This window comes from Pristiophorus japonicus, chromosome 9 (assembly GCF_044704955.1).
Source record: "Pristiophorus japonicus isolate sPriJap1 chromosome 9, sPriJap1.hap1, whole genome shotgun sequence".
NCBI lineage: Eukaryota > Metazoa > Chordata > Chondrichthyes > Pristiophoridae > Pristiophorus > Pristiophorus japonicus.
The window spans coordinates 65,434,146-65,451,303 of NC_091985.1; the positions used below are offsets into that span (position 1 = coordinate 65,434,146).

The following is a 17,158-nucleotide window of genomic DNA, read 5'->3' on the forward strand; positions in this document are numbered from 1 at the left end:
TGCCTGCTGCTGCTAGTGGGAGGGGAGGGAGGGGAGGGGGCCGGCGGTGTGTGTTCATTCCCCGACTCCAGGGAGGTGTGACCCAGCTGGGGGTGGGGTGGGGTGGGGACCGATCCCAGGTGGCGGGGTGGTTTGATGGCTGGGGGAGCTTGAGGGGCTAGGAGGAAGCACTTACCTTTACCCGAAGTACTCCTCACCTCCCTTCAGCTGCTGGGTTTCCCAAAGCTTGGGAACCCCGGCCGGACATGGTTAAACCTGCAAACCAGGTTAAATCAGAGGCTGCCAGCTTCATTAAATATTTCATTGGCCAAAACGCCTGCTGGGAGCGGATTAGCTACCAGCACCTTGTCCCATCTCCAGTAAACCCCATGTGGGTGGGTTAGCATCAGTTTTGAAATTTTGAAAGTTTTAACATCTCACCTGACCCCAACCCACCCATTTTTGGGAGTTAAGATTCAGCCCAATATTATGTTTCATATTTAATGCTAAGATCTGTGGCCTATGATATCTACTTGTGTGACTCGTGTTAAAATCCTTTTTTTAATTGCATAATTTGCCTTGTATATTATTGCATAATTAATATAGCTGAACATCTGGTGTGTTCCCAATGGCTGAAAAATCCACTTCACTACTTGCTTTGCTTTTTGCTGTTGCATCACCAACCAGCATCTTTGGGTATTATGCACGGGCTATCATAACACAAATTCAACAAACCTTTACTCCAGGGGCATGGCTTGTAAATTTGGGCATGTGCCTCCCATGATTTTTCTGCCCATTAATTGTTAATGGATGTAAAATTGTTGGGGGTGTGTACCTGAATTCCCAGTATGTGCTCCAATCATGCAAAGCTATAGACTGGGAGTGCTTAATGAAAAACATTACCCCACTGTACATATTTAAAACAGTGCTGCTGTTGAATCTGGAATATAAACTGGATAGACGGAATTATAATAAAGGATGTAAAGTACACCAGGACCAATGGATGTGACAGGTCTTCTAGATGGATATATGTGGCCTTGTATGTAGATATAAATTATGGATCAGAGATGATTTTCCTCATGTTCAGTGAACATGAGGAAAACTACACTTACATTTAGGGAAAACTACTGCAAAAACTAGATGATGGTGGATGAACATTGCAAACTATGTGAAACAGAAGAGAGCAAAGAAAGATTTTGTAGGGTCTACATGCTTAGAGCAGTGAAACATGCCACATTTGTATTTTGCCATTTGTGAATGGAATGCACTGCAAAAATAACAAAACATACACATACATAAAGCCACAACCTATAACCATTTCCACAAGTTTCCATAAATTATACAATCACCGCATGTAGTTGGCTTATTCCTTCTCACTCATGTGCATTTATATAAGATAGTCAATTTATTTAATTTTTGTTATTTAAACTTTTTAAACACTAAAAGTACTTACCAGTTTTATGATTGGAACACCAAATCAGTCTGTAAATGATACCATCACTTGGGATCCAACTGCATATAATAAATTCATGATTTTGTCATTTGTGTGTAATTTGATCTAGTTCATTCATTTTAAAAATGAAATCAAAGCAAAACCTGTGTGGTGACACCTATATACGCCCGTTTTATACATTAACTGAGATTGAATGACCCAGCTACTTCCTTTTGTGGTGAAATGCAGTTATGACATTACATTATAAATGTGCAGTTGCCTAGTGTTAAAATAAACCTGCTGTGCGAAATGGCAGAGGGATACCATCAAATTAAAATTGAGCAAGGCCAACACAATTAGACACTTAAGTTATTTCTTCTGAGATTTCTTTGCTTCCGAGAGCAGCAAATGAAATAAATTCATTTGGCTTTTCATGAATAATTTATCCACTTATACTTTTTGAACAGTTATCCCCTAAAGTACACGCTTTCATCAGTCAATTTTCGAATCGTCTACTGTAGCCATTCATTATTCTTGTAATTTATTTTATTACTTGGCAAATCTGAATTTCCCAACCAATTAAAAAGTGACTGATTGTTTCATACCATTCAATTTTTATCTGGATATATATCATGAGAAAGTAATGAAATTGACATATTCTTGAAAGCACCCGTAGTAATATTGATACAAGTGATACTGTACGCAAGAAAGTCTTAAATAATTCTCCAGCTAGCAACCTAAAAAAAGCATCTATTTATTACAATGAGAGATGCAGTACATTAGACACTAGTAACAGCACTTTTAACTCAAACAGTTGGCACTTGTTATAGCTCCTGGAATTTCAGAGATTCTGATGAGAATTTCTAAATCAATAGGAACATTATTAGACATAAAGCACCAACTGAAACATGGACATTTGGATTACCGTTGTTAGGCTCCCTCCATGTTACATCTTTTTATTTCTTGCCACTGTGTGTAGAGTGGATAAGTGGTAAATTAAGTTCTGCTGGACATGCTAAAGAAATGCATATTTCAAAACATCTTCAGAACATATGTCAGTGATTTAAAAAACAATGATCAAACCTTTCTCACAAATGAGTGATCTTGCATGCTGAGCTACTTTGGTCACTGAGATACTATTTAACAAGTCGGATATATTGCTTGCCTTTGAAAGGAAAAATCCTACTGTTAATTTATTAAGTAATGCCAGATGTACAGAAATATCATACCAATTTAACGTAAACCACCACTAAAGTGGTGAAATTGTAATGGTTAATATAAGACAATTTGTTTAAAATTATATTTGTGCCAAGTTTTTGATGATATTAGAAAAATAAGTATCAGTTCTGTAGCAATATGAAGAGTTTCCAGTAGAACTTTCAGCAGTAGCCTCTTACATAAGAAACATAAGAAATAGGAGCAAGAGTAGGCCATTTGGCCCCTCGAGCCTGCTCTGCTATTCAATAAGATCATGGCTGATCTGACCATGGACTCAACTCCACTTTCCTGCCCGCTCCCCATAACCCTTTACTCACTTATCGCTCAAAAGTCTGTCTATCACCGCCTTAAATATATTCAGTGACCCAGTCTCCACAGCTCTCTGGGGCAAAGAATTCCATAGATTTACAACTCTCTGAGAGAAGAAATTTCTCCTCATCTCAATTTTAAATGGGTGGCCCCTTATTCTAAGACTATGTCCCCTAGTTTTAGTTTCCCCTATGAGTGGAAATATCCTCTCTGCATCCACTTCGTCGAGTCCCCTCAATATCTTATAAGTTTCGATAAGATCACCTCTCATTTTTCTGAACTCCAATGTGTATAGGCCCAACCTCAACCTATCTTCATAAATCAACCCCTTCATCTCCGGAATCAACCTAGTGAACTTTCTCTGAACAGCTTCCAATGCAAGTATATCCTTCCTTAAATACAGAGACCAAAACTGTACGCAGTACTCTAGGTGTGGCCTTACCATTACCCTGTACAGATGTAGCAGGACTTCTCTGCTTTTACACTCCATCCCCTTTGCAATAAAGGCCAACATTCCATTTGCCTTCCTGATTACTTGCTAACTAACTTTTTGTGTTTCATGCACAAGGACCCTCAGGTCCCTCTGTACTGCAGCACTTTGCATTTTTTCTCTATTTAAATTATAATTTGCTTTTCTATTTTTTTCTGCCAGAGTGGATAACTTCACATTTTCCCACATTATACTCCATCTGCCAAATGTTTGCCCACTCACTTAGCCTGTCTAATATCCCTTTGCAGATTTTTTGTGTCCTCCTCACAATTTGCTTTCCCACCCATCTTTGTATCATCAGCAAACCTGGCTACATTACACTCGGTCCCTTCTTCCAAGTCATTAATATAGATTGTAAATAGTTGAGGACCCAGCACCGATCCCTGCGGCACCCCACTGGTCACTGTTTGCCAACTGGAAAATCAGCCATTTATCCCGACTCTCTGTTTTCTGTTAGTTAGCCAATCCTCTATCTATGATAATGTATTAACCCCAACCCCGTGAACTTTTATCTTGTGCAGTAACCTTTTATATGGCACCTTATTGAATGCCTTCTGGAAATCCAAATACACCACATCCACTGGTTCCCCCTTATCCACCCTGCACATTACATCCACAAAGAACTCCAGCAAATTTGTCAAACTTTTCCCAGTCCACTTTAGCTAACTCTGCCCTCATACCTTTGTAGTCTCCTTTATTTAAGCTTAGGACCCTGGTTTGAGAACAAGCTTTCTCACCCTCCAACTGAATTTAAAATTAAACCATGTTATGGTGACTCATTCCTAGAGGATCCTTTACTATGAGATAATTTATTAATCCTGTCTCATTACACAGTACCTGATCTAAGATAGCCTGCTCCCTGGTTGGTTCCGCAACGTACTGTTCAAGGAAACTATCCCGGATATACTCTATGAACTATTGCTCAAGGCTACACTGGCCAATTTGCTTTGTCCAATCAATATGAAGATTAAAATCACCCATGATTATTGCCGTTCCTTTATTACACGCCTCCATTATGTTTTGATTTATACTCCGTCCAACAGAGTAGCTACTGTTAGGGGGCTATAGACTATGCCCACCAGCGACTTTTTCCCCTTATTATTCCTTAGCTCCACCCAAACTAATTCTACATCTTGATCCTCTGAACCAATATCATTTCTCACCAACACACTGATCTCATCCTTTATTAACAGTGCTACCCCACCTCCTTTTCCTTTCTGTCTGTCTTTCCAAATTGTCAAATACCCCAGAATATTTAATTCCCAGTCCTGGTCACCTTGCAACCATGACTCTGTAATGGCTATCAGATTGTACCCATTTGTATCTATTTGTGCCATCAACTCATCTATTTTGTTGCGAATGCTACGTGCATTCAGATAAAGAGCTTTTAAATTTGTTTTTTTTACCATTTTTACCTGCTTTGACCCCACTTTCTGACTCACCTTTATGTTTATACATTCTGTCCCTTCCTGGCTCACTCTGGTTTTCATTTCCCCCAGTGCTGCCCTGATCTATTGCCTTCTCCTTGTTCTTTGACTTTTAAAATTTGGCTCAGCTGAATCCTCCCCCCCCCCGCCCCCCACTAATTAGTTTAAAGCCCTCTCTACAGCCTTAGTTATTTGATTCGCCAAGTCCCTAGTCCCAGCACGGTCTAAATGGAGGCCGTCCAAACGGAACAGCTCCCTCTTACCCCAGTATTCGTGCCAGTGTTCCACGAACCAAAACCCATTTCTCTCACACCAATCTTTGAGCCATGTGTTTAACTCTCTGATCTTATTTACCTTATGCAAATTTGCTCGTGGCTCAGGTAGTCATCCAGGGATTATTACCTTTGTGGTTCTGCTGTTAATGCTGTCTGTAGAGTGTCTTTTCTGAAATCCTATGTTCTTTTGTGAAGTGTGAAGTAGATGTAAAGGCTGCTTTATTGCAATGAACATCTTGAGGGTCTGGGAAACATCATCTAAAGGGTAAACTCAAGGAAGTCCACTTTAAAAATAAAAAATTAACGCAAGAAAGATAAGATGAAGACTATATTAAATTAATTGAGCAAGTCTTCCATGATGACAATGATGTTTACATCCTAACTAAAATGTTGGACATATTGTTCAGTTATTACAAAAAAATGCTGCAACTGATTTGACAATTTCTGTGGGGGGAGGCTGGTGGTTGTTTTAAAATTTCTAAAAGCTGAAAAGTAACTCAACCCTTTGCTGCTTAGCAAGGAGAATTCTCAAGTACATATGCTCCAAGTTTCCACACGATAAAAAACGGGCGCCCCTCTGAGCTGGGCGCCCGTTTTTCGTGCCGAAAACGGCGCTGGAAAAAAAACGCGCGATTCTGGAGCGCCCTGCAGCTCCATGTCTGCTTGGCGTGGCGCCCAGGGGGGCGGAGCCTACCACTCGCGCCGATTCTGTAAGTGGGAGGGGGCGGGTACCATTTAAATTCGTTTTTTTCCTGCCGGTAACCCTGCGCGTGCGCGTTGGAGCGTTCGCGCACGCGCAGTGTGAAGGAAACATTGGCACTCGGCCATTTTTGTAGTTCTTTGTAGCGGTTTAATTTTTGAACATTTTTTAATAAAAGCACATTGCCCTTCCATGATCAGCACTGAGGCTTCTTGCAGCAGTGAGAAGGCTGCAGGAAGCCTCAGAAGTTGAGGCAGCCGTTTCCTGACGGCCTTCCCCCCCCCCCTGCCATCGGGAATGGCTGCTCAGCTTGTGAGGCTTCCTGCAGCCTTCTCACTGTCTCCTTCCCCCCCCACCCGCCGTCTGGAACGGCTTCCTCCCCCCTCCCCCGCTGCGTTCGGTCGGTCGGTCGGTCGGGCCCGCACTCCCTCCCTCCCCTGCCCACTGTCGGGAACAGCTTCCTCCCCCCCCTACCGTCGAACGAACGGCTTCCTGCAGCATTCTCCCTGGCTGAAGCACTTTCACACAGGTAGGAAGATGGTTTATTTAATCTTTTCTTTGCTTATAAATTTTTATTCAGGTTGGATTTATTTGTATAATATTTGTATAAGTATAAATAAGGATTTATTATAGAATTTAATCACTTCCCTTCCCCCCCCCTCTCCCCCCCCACCTCGTTCTGGACGCCTAATTTGTAACCTGCGCCTGATTTTTTAATGTGTAGAACAGGTTTTTTCAGTTCTACAAAAATCTTCACTTGCTCCATTCTAAGTTAGTTTGAAGTACGTTTTCACTGTGGAAACTTTGAAATCAGGCGTCAGTGGCCGGACACGCCCCCTTTTGAAGAAAAAATTCTGTTCCAAAGTGAAACTGTTCTAACTGACTAGAACTGCAGAAAAAAAAATGTGGAGAATTGCGATTTCTAAGATAGTCCGTTCTCCACCAGTTGCTCCTAAAAATCAGGCGCAAATCATGTGGAAACTTGGGCCCATAATGTTGTTTTAACGTTGTACATTCTGTGCAGGATTATGTCAGTTTTGATTGGCTGAAACAGATGTAATGAATGGTTCTGGCATTTTTCATCAATTTATAGGTGCCGAAAGTATGTGGATCTAAAGGTTACCGATCAGGGCTCAGTAAAAATATCTCACTACATGGCACTGGCCACATAAATCATATGGCCACTGGTAGGATGTAGCTGAAACATGAAAGTTTATGTAAAATAATCCTATCAGTTGCAGTTGTATACTCTATTTGTGCCACAGAAATAATTTAAAACAAACAAAAAATACTTGTGCAAAATGTGAAAAGAAATATGATCAGTGCAAAAAAAATCTTTAAAAAAAATTGATTATAGAAACAGAAATCTACAGCGCTGAAGGAAGCCATTTCGGCCCATCGTGTCCGCGCCGGCCGACAAAGAACCACACGGCCCTCGGTCTATAGCCCTGAAGGTTACATATAAACCTATGAACAATAAACTATGGCAGAAAGGTAAAGAGCATCCGGCCCAACCAGTCCGCTTCACACAACGGCGACACCCCTTGCATCGCAACATCCTATACTCCACCCCACACGGAGCCATGCGATCTCCTGGGAGAGGCAAAAAAACACACAAAAACCCAGGCCAATTGGGGAACAAATGTAGGAAAATTCCTCTCCGACCCATCCAGGCGATCAAAACTAGTCCAGAAGATCACCCTGGCCCTATTCGATTCCCAATAGTACTTATCATCGTATCTGCGCCAGCCAACAAGAGGTTATCCAATCTAATCCCACTTACCAGCTCCAGGTCTGTAACCCTGCAGGTTACAGCACTTCAAGTGCCCATCCAAACACCTTTTAAATGTAGTGAAGGTTTCTGCATCCACCACCCTTCCAGGCAGTGAGTTTCAGACCCCCACAACCCTCTGCATGAAAAATCCTCCCCTCAAATCCCCTCTGATCCTTCCACCAACCACCTTAAAACTATGCCCCCTTGCAATTGACCCCTTACTGTCCACTATATTCAGGCCCCTCAAAATTTTATACACCTCAATGAGGTCTCTCCTCAGCCTCCTCTGTTCCAAGGAGAACAAACTCAACCTATCCAATCTGTCCTCATAGCTAAGATTCTCCATTCCAGGCAGCATCCTCGTAAATCTCCTCTGCACCCTCTCTAATGCAATCACATCCTTCCGATAATAAGGCGACCAGAACTACACGTAGTATTCCAGCTGTGGTCTAACCAGTATATTATACAATTTAAGCATAACCTTCCTGTTCTTATATTCTATGACTCGGCCAATAAAGGCAAGCATTCCGTATGCCTTCTTAACCACCTTATCCACCTGGCCTGCTACTTTCAGGGATCTGTGGACAAGCACTCCAAGGTCCCTTTGTTCATCTGCACTTCTAAGTGGCCTACCGTTTATTGTGCATACCCTTCCCTTATTAGCCCTCCCCAAGTGCATTACCTCACACTTCATCAATTAAATTCCATTTGCCACTGTTCTGCCCACCTGACCAGTAGATTGATATCCTTCTGCAGTCCATGACTTTCCTCTTCATTATCGACCACACAGCCAATTTTAGTGTCATCTGCAAACTTCTTGATCATACTCCCTATATTCAAATCTAGATCATTGACTAAACGGTGGCACAATTGAGGAACAGTGGAGGACTTTTAAGGAACTCTTTCATAGTGCTCAACAAAAATATATTCCAGTGAAAAATAAGGGCGGTAAGAGAAGGGATAACCAGCCGTGGATAACCAAGGAAATAAAGGAGAGTATCAAATTAAAAACCAATGCGTATAAGGTGGCCAAGATTAGTGGGAAACTAGAAGATTGGGAAAATTTTAAATGACAGCAAAGAATGACTAAGAAAACAATAAAGAAAGGAAAGATAGATTACGAAAGTAAACTTGCGCAAAACATAAAAACAGATAGTAAAAGATTTTACCGATATATAAAATGGAAAAGAGTGACTAAAGTAAATATTGGTCCCTTAGAAGATGAGAAGGGGGATTTAATAATGGGAAATGTGGAAATGGCTGAGACCTTAAACAATTATTTTGCTTCGTTCTTCACAGTGGAAGACACAAAAACTATGCCAAAAATTGCTGGTCACAGGAATGTGGGAAGGGAGGACCTTGAGATAATCACTATCACTAAGGGGGTAGTGCTGGACAGGCTAATGGGACTCAAGGTAGACAAGTCCCATGGTCCTGATGAAATGCATCCCAGGGTATTAAAAGAGATGGCTGAAGTTATAGCAGATGCATTCGTTATAATCTACCAAAATTCTCTGGACTTTGGGGAGGTACCAGCGGATTGGAAAGCAGCTAATGTAACGCCTCTGTTTAAAAAAAGGGGGCAGACAAAAGGCAGGTAACTATAGGCCGGTTAGTTTAACATCTGTAGTGGGGAAAATGCTTGAAGCTATCATTAAGGAAGAAATAGCAGGACATCTAGATAGGAATAGTACAATCAAGCAGACGCAACATGGATTCATGAAGGGGAAATCAAGTTCAACTAATTTACTGGAATTCTTTGAGGATATAACGAGCATGGTGGATAGAGGTGTACCGATGGATGTGGTGTATTTAGATTTCCAAAGGCATTCGATAAGGTGCCACACAAAAGGTTACTGCAGAAGATAAAGGTATGCGGAGTCAGAGGCAATGTATTAGCATGGATCGAGAATTGGCTGGCTAACAGAAAGCAGAGAGTCGGGATAAATGGGTCCTTTTCGGGTTGGAAATCGGTGGTTAGTGGTGTGCCACAGGGATCGGTGCTGGGACAACAACTGTTTACAATATACATAGATGACTCAGCAGAGGAGGACAAAGGGTTTGATTAGGGCAGGGAAAATGGAGTACGAGAAGAAGCTTGCAGGGAACCTTAAGACGGATTGCAAAAGTTTCTATAGATATGTAAAGAGAAAAAGGTTAGTAAAGACAAACGTAGATCCCCTGCAGTCAGAATCAGGGGAAGTCATAACGGGGAACAAAGAAATGGCAGACCAATTGAACAAGTACTTTGGTTCGGTATTCACTGAGGAGGACACAAACAAACTTCCGGATATAAAAGGGGTCGGAAGGTCGAGTAAGGAGGAGGAATTGAGGGAAATCCTTATTAGTCGGGAAATTGTGTTGGGGAAATTGATGGGATTAAAGGCCGATAAATCCCCAGGGCCTGATGGACTGCATCTCAGAGTACTTAAGGAGGTGGCCTTGGAATTAGTGGATGCATTGACAGTCATTTTCCAACATTCCATTGACTCTGGATCAGTTCCTATGGAGTGGAAGGTAGCCAATGTAACCCCACTTTTTAAAAAAGGAGGGAGAGAGATAACAGGGAATTATAGACCGGTCAGCCTGACATCAGTAGTGGGTAAAATGATGGAATCAATTATTAAGGATGTCATAGCAGTGCATTTGGAAAGAGGTGATATGATAGGTCCAAGTCAGCATGGATTTGTGAAAGGGAAATCATGCTTGACAAATCTTCTGGAATTTCTTTGAGGATATTTCCAGTAGAGTGGACAAGGGAGAACCAGTTGATGTGGTGTATTTGGACTTTCAGAAGGCTTTCGACAAGGTCCCACACAAGAGATTAATGTGCAAAGTTAAAGCACATGGGATTGGGGGTAGTGTGCTGACATGGATTGAGAACTGGTTGTCAGACAGGAAGCAAAGAGTAGGAGTAAATGGGGACTTTTCAGAATGGCAGGCAGTGACTAGTGGGGTACCGCAAGGTTCTGTGCTGGGGCCCCAGCTGTTTACACTGTACATTAATGATTTAGACGAGGGGATTAAATGTAGTATCTCCAAATTTGTGGATGACACTAAGTTGGGTGGCAGTGTGAGCTGCGAGGAGGATGCTATGAGGCTGCAGAGCGACTTGGATAGTTAGGTGAGTGGGCAAATGCATGGCAGATGAAGTATAATGTGGATAAATGTGAGGTTGTCCACTTTGGTGGTAAAAACAGAGAGACAGACTATTATCTGAATGGTGACAGATTAGGAAAAGGGGAGGTGCAACGAGACCTGGGTGTCATGGTACATTAGTCATTGAAGGTTGGCATGCAGGTACAGCAGGCGGTTAAGAAAGCAAATGGCATGTTGGCCTTCATAGCGAGGGGATTTGAGTACAGGGGCAGGGAGGTGTTGCTACAGTTGTACAGGGCCTTGGTGAGGCCACACCTGGAGTATTGTGTACAGTTTTGGTCTCCTAACCTGAGGAAGGACATTCTTGCTATTGAGGGAGTGCAGCGAAGGTTCACCAGGCTGATTCCCGGGATGGTGCGACTGACCTATCAAGAAAGACTGGATCAACTGGGCTTGTATTCACTGGAGTTCAGAAGAATGAGAGGGGACCTCATAGAAACGTTTAAAATTCTGACGGGGTTCGACAGGTTAGATGCAGGAAGAATGTTCCCAATGTTGGGGAAGTCCAGACCCAGGGGACACAGTCTAAGGATAAGGGGTAAGCCATTTAGGACCGAGATGAGGAAGAATTTCTTCACCCAGAGAGTGGTGAACCTGTGGAATTCTCTACCACAGAAAGTTGTTGAGGCCAATTCACTAAATATATTCAAAAAGGAGTTAGATGAAGTCCTTACTACTAGGGGAATCAAGGGGTATGGTGAGAAAGCAGGAATGGGGTACTGAAGTTGCATGTTCAGCCATGAACTCATTGAATGGCAGTGCAGGCTGGAAGGGCCGAATGGCCTACTCCTGCACTTATTTTCTATGTTTCTATGACCTGGAAGAGGGGACAGAGTGTAGTGTAACAAAATTTGCAGATGACACAAAGTTTAGTGGTAAAGCGGGTTGTGTAGAGGACACAGAGGCTGCAAAGAGATTAAGATAGGTTAAGCGAATGGGCTAAGGTTTGGCAGATGGAATACAATGTCAGAAAATGTGAGGTCATCCACCTTGGGGAAAAAAAACAGTAAAAGGGAATATTATTTGAATGGGGAGAAATTACAACATGCTGCGGTGCAGAGGGACCTGGGGGTCCTTGTGCATGAATCCCAAAAAGTTAGTTTGCAGGTGCAGCAGGTAATCAGGAAGCCGAATGGAATGTTGGCCTTCATTGCGAGAGGGATGGAGTACAAAAGCAGGGAGGTCCTGCTGCAACTGTAAAGGGTATTGGTGAGGCCGCACCTGGAGTACTGCGTGCAGTTTTGGTCACCTTACTTAAGGAAGGATATACTAGCTTTGGAGGGGGTACAGAGATGATTCACTAGGCTGATTCCGGAGATGAGGGGGTTACCTTATGATAATAGATTGAGTAGACTGGGTCTTTACTCGTTGGAGTTCAGAAGGATGAGGGGTGCTCTTATAGAAACATTTAAAATAATGAAAGGGATAGACAAGATAGAGGCAGAGAGGTTGTTTCCACTGGTCGGGGAGACTAGAACTAGGGGACACAGCCTCAAAATACGGGGGAGCCAATTTAAAACTGAGTTGAGAAGGAATTTCTTCTCCCAGAGGGTTGTGAATCTGTGGAATTCTCTGCCTAAGGAAGCAGTTGAGGCTAGCTCATTGAATGTATTCAAATCACAGATAGATAGATTTTTAACAATAAACGAATTAAGGGTTATGGGGAGCGGGCGGGTAAGTGGAGCTGAGTCCACGGCCAGATCAGCCATGATCTTGTTGAATGGCGGAGCAGGCTCGAGGGGCTAGATGGCCTACTCCTGTTCCTAATTCTTATGTTCTTATGTTCTTATATCACAAAAAGCAAGGGATCCAGTCCTGAGGCCTGTGGAACCCCACTGGAAACATCCTTCCAGTCACAAAAACATCCATCAACCTTTTGTTTCCTACCTCTAAGCCAATTTTGGATCCAACTTGCCACTTTGCCCTGGATCCCATGGGCTTTAATCTTTGTGACCAGTCTACCATGTGGGACCTTATCAAAAACTTTGCTAAAGTCCATATACACTACATTGTACGCACTACCCTCATCGACCCTCCCGGATACCTCCTCAAAAAATTCAATCAGGTTAGTCAAACAAATGCTTTAACAAATCCGTGCTGTCTGTCCCTAATTAATCCTTGGCTTTCTAAATGTAGACTTATCTTGTCTTTCAGGATTTTTTCCCACCACTAAGGTTAGGCTGACAGCCCTGTAATTACTCGGCCTATCCCTTTCTCCCTTCTTAAACAAGGGTACCACATCAGCAGTCCTTCGGCACCATGCCCAAATCCTAGGAGGACTGGAAAATGATGGTCAATGCCTCTGCTATTTCCTCTTTTACATCATTCAATATCCTTTAATGGACTAGAAATTACAGTCAGAGGCTTGGCGCAGCATATGCCTCAAAATCAAAAATAGACTACGAACTTACCTGGTGTCTCCGGAGCTTTGGCTGTTCCGGTCCAGGGCCTACAGGCATACACCTGCGTAAAGGCCCATGGACTCTGGGGCACATGTGGCTCGCAAGCATCTCTGGGAACACGTGGGCAAGGCCAACCAATCAAAAAGGGCGATTCCTATTTTGCTTATAGGCATGCCATTTACATACGGAATCCCCATAAGCATAATAGAAATTCCCTAATAAATAAAATTTCACACATCTTAAATAAAAATAAATGATCACAGGTTCAAAATTAATTCAAATATCCTTTAATTAAACAGTTAAAATAACAAAATGAATTGTAAACATTTTTAAACAGGACAAAATTTACCTAAACAAATTTTAAATGTAAATTAATGTTTAGATCATTAAAAAAAATGTTATTTCAACATTTATTTTAACCCTTACGCTAGGAAAAGAAGGCCTAGGGTTTCATGGGTATTTGCTGGGCAGTAGTTGGGCAAATAGCCCAACTCTGCACCAGTGAAAGTGAATTTGTAGCGGATGCGGTGGATCTGTCCAAGCAAAATTTGACAGATGGCAAGTTCCGGGTCTGCGCAGCGCAAGTGGAAACACAGTACTTGCGGGGCCATTCTGGAGGCTTCCAATAGCGAATGCTGTCAGAGGCACCATAAAATCCGGTCCAGCACATCTAACAGTAATGTATTCTGGAGTTGTATCAATTGCTGCACAATTAACGCAAAGTATTCACGAAAGTAGCATTAACAATGTACTAGTTTTATGTACATAATGCCAGGATAATCAAGAAAAAGTAAGATCGCAAGATATTATCTGCCCTCAGCTCATGTTTCAGCTATTTATGTATATTTTATAAATGTGGTTTTCCTGTGACAGCATTCATGATGAGTCGGAGGATACTCTGTTATATATTGGTAGGAGCATTAAATGATGCAAAACAAAGTGCCTTTTTATATATTACAGTGGGTCTGCTGTGACATGGCTCAGAGACTTGTACAGATTGGAACCTTACCTGTGATGAACAAGTGGTTAAGGTCCAAAGGAAATTTAAAAAATAATAAATATAGAGGACTGCAGCTGGAAAATAATTAAATTAAAAAGGAAAGAACAAAATATGAGTGGGCCAGGATATGATAGAGGTTAGCTGCAAAGAGGTAAATAATGATTGAATAGGAAAAGCTGCAGGTAAGAATACACGAGGAAATCACTAGGAATGGCTCTGGCTGCAAATCGTTAAAGGAGAGGAATGGATCTGTGTCAAATGCATAAATAAACAAGTAAATTGAGGAGAATGAAACAAGTAAATAGAAGCATTCAATAGTGGAAAGAATCAGGTAAATGAAAAAAAGAATGGGCTGAGTGATGGAAGCTAAACAGACACAAGTGTGCTCAGAGACAGATGAGTAAGTGTTAAGTATTTTTCGATTGGTTCACAACACACTAATCACCCTGCAGCCTGAAGCCATAGGAATCAATTTTAAGTTTGGGAATGCTTTGGGGTGGGCTGCAAGTGATGCAATTGTGCCACGCGCCTGAAGTCCCTTCTGAGAGGCCTGAGCCATTTTGAGGGCATTGCCTTATTAATATTAGCTGACTGACTGCGCCTAGCGTTCCAGCAAGCATAGGCAGCATGCTGGTTTGGAGTGGCTCCAACGTGCGGCTTCCATCAGGTAGAGTGACTTAAAATTGTCCAATGCAGACATGTTGCCCAATGGACACTTCCAAGCTTTTTACATATAGATGTATTAAACATAAGTAATTATATGTGATCGCCAACAATAGCTGAAAATTTAAAACATTTGAATAACATCTGAAAGATTCCCTTGTTTCGACTGAATGGTTATCATATTTAAATGCTTCAGATATCTTAACTATTCATGCAGAAAGGTTTATTACCAAATTTTTTAACAAATGTAGCTGTAGCATAATGGTTGACTGGCTAGTGATATGGGGCTGGAAATTCCCTTCGCCCAGTTTGGAGTGGATAATTCAAATTAGTCGAATGTTCACCACCCGGTGGGAGTCGGAGAGAAGAGGCGGAAAATTGGGCTTTTGAACTTGGTCACTGCCACCCAGCGCTTTGGGGCACTGCTTGAGGCAGTTTAGGGGCTGGTTTGTATCGGGAGCGGGGCGGTGTCCATCACCACCCACTGAACACATCTGCGTGGTGGGTGATGACGTCCACGCAACGCGGACGTGTCGCGCTGATGCGCTGATGACATCAGTCATTGAAGGTTGGCATGCAGGTACAGCAGGCGATTAAGAAAGCAAATGGCATATTGGCCTTCATAGTGAGGGGATTTGAGTGCAGGGGCAGGGAGGTATTACTACAGTTGTACAGGGCCTTGGTGAGGCCACACCCGGAGTATTGTGTACAGTTTTGGTCTCCTAACTTGAGGAAGGACATTCTTGCTATTGAGGGAGTGCAGCGAAGGTTCACCAGACTGATTCTCGGGATGGCGGGACTGACCTATCAAGAAAGACTGGATCAACTGGGCTTGTATTCACTGGAGTTCAGAAGAATGAGAGGGGATCTCATAGAAACGTTTAAAATTCTGACGGGGTTAGACAGGTTAGACGCAGGAAGAATGTTCCCAATGTTGGGGAAGTCCAGAACCAGGGGTCACAGTCTAAGGATAAGGGGGAAGCCATTTAGGACTGAGATGAGGAGAAACTTCTTCACCCAGAGAGTGGTGAACCTGTGGAATTCTCTACCACAGAAAGTTGTTGAGGCCAAGTCACTAAATATATTCAAAAAGGAGTTAGATGTCATCCTTACTACTAGGGGGATCGAGGGGTATGGCGAGAAAGCAGGAATGGGGTACTGAAGTTGCATGTTCAGCCATGAACTCATTGAATGGCGGTGCAGGCTCGAAGGGCCGAATGGCCTACTCCTGCACCTATTTGCTATGTTTCTATGTAGCAATGTCCCTCCCCTTCACTTAAAGGGGGGGGGAGAGGCTCTGCAAGACCTAGTGAGGCCTCCTTGACGCCCAAGGATGGGTTCAGCAGGTCCAGCGGCCCAGCACCCAAGAGAAGGTTCCTGTCGGCAGCCCAACCAAACCAGTGGCTGCCATTTTCAGCCGCGGAGGTGGGCCCTCCCCTTTAATTGTGGCGGCACCGTCCAGCCACTGACAGCTTTACGGCTGTGAAGCTGTTGGGGGCACCGACCAGCAGCGGTCGCACTCCCGTGGGACAATTTCCCCCATGAGGCTGGAAAAGGGTACGGTGCGTGGTCGACAAGGGATCGGAGTGCCGGGCAGGGCGGAAAACCCTCTTAGAGGCCCCTTCAAAAAGGGGCTAATTTAGCCCCATGGTGTATTAGAAGACTTGGTTTGAATTTCAACCACAACTGACAGTTGTGCCTGGACCTCCTCTTTATAGTAAGTTGTTGATCTTGGTCTAACAGGCCATTGGTTACAAGGCCAAGCTATTTTAGCTGAAAACAGGAGGGGAAAATCTTAGGGGCTCGGCCTTGAATACTATCCCTTGGAAACTGGTTCGGAGATGGTGTTAGCCAAGGTACTGGGATGTGTACATTTATTTGATAACCCAAGTTTACGGGAGATGGCTTAGAGGAAATTAAATGGGAAAATAAGGACTAAGTGGTTTAATAGTGTCTGCTTTTGTTCTTTTCAAGGAAAGAACCTTGTCGACCAGAATGCAGCGTCGGACTCATGCTGCCTTTGCAAGTGTTGCCACAACCCTGCTCATTTTATCCAACTTGGTGTTTCTCTGTGGGAATCAAGTAGGGAAGATCTATTGGAACAGAACTTTTGTACAAGGTAATTAAATTGCAGTTAAATCCAAGAAGTTGGCAATTGTTTGCTAAGATGTCTTGTTTTGCTTAAATGAAATCGTGTCAGCCAAAAGGCACTGCACTTAATGTGACTTGCCGTTGGATTCAGTGGCATACTTTTAAGTGTTATGAGCATTGATATTGTACACCTATAAACAATATGGGGTGAGAGGAAGGTTGTATTATTATAAACTTAT

The 17,158-nt window shown here is 42.8% G+C and overlaps 1 protein-coding gene across 2 annotated transcripts in view; it reads left to right on the forward strand.

Annotated features, from left to right (window-relative positions):
- Positions 1-17,158, forward strand: part of hhat (hedgehog acyltransferase) — a 395,685-nt gene that overhangs the window by 204,309 nt on the left and 174,218 nt on the right. For both annotated transcript variants that reach the window (XM_070888699.1, XM_070888698.1), the window contains exon 11: positions 16,803-16,947. In XM_070888699.1, the coding sequence (XP_070744800.1) occupies positions 16,803-16,947 (145 nt within the window). The remainder of the gene's footprint in view (positions 1-16,802; positions 16,948-17,158) is intronic.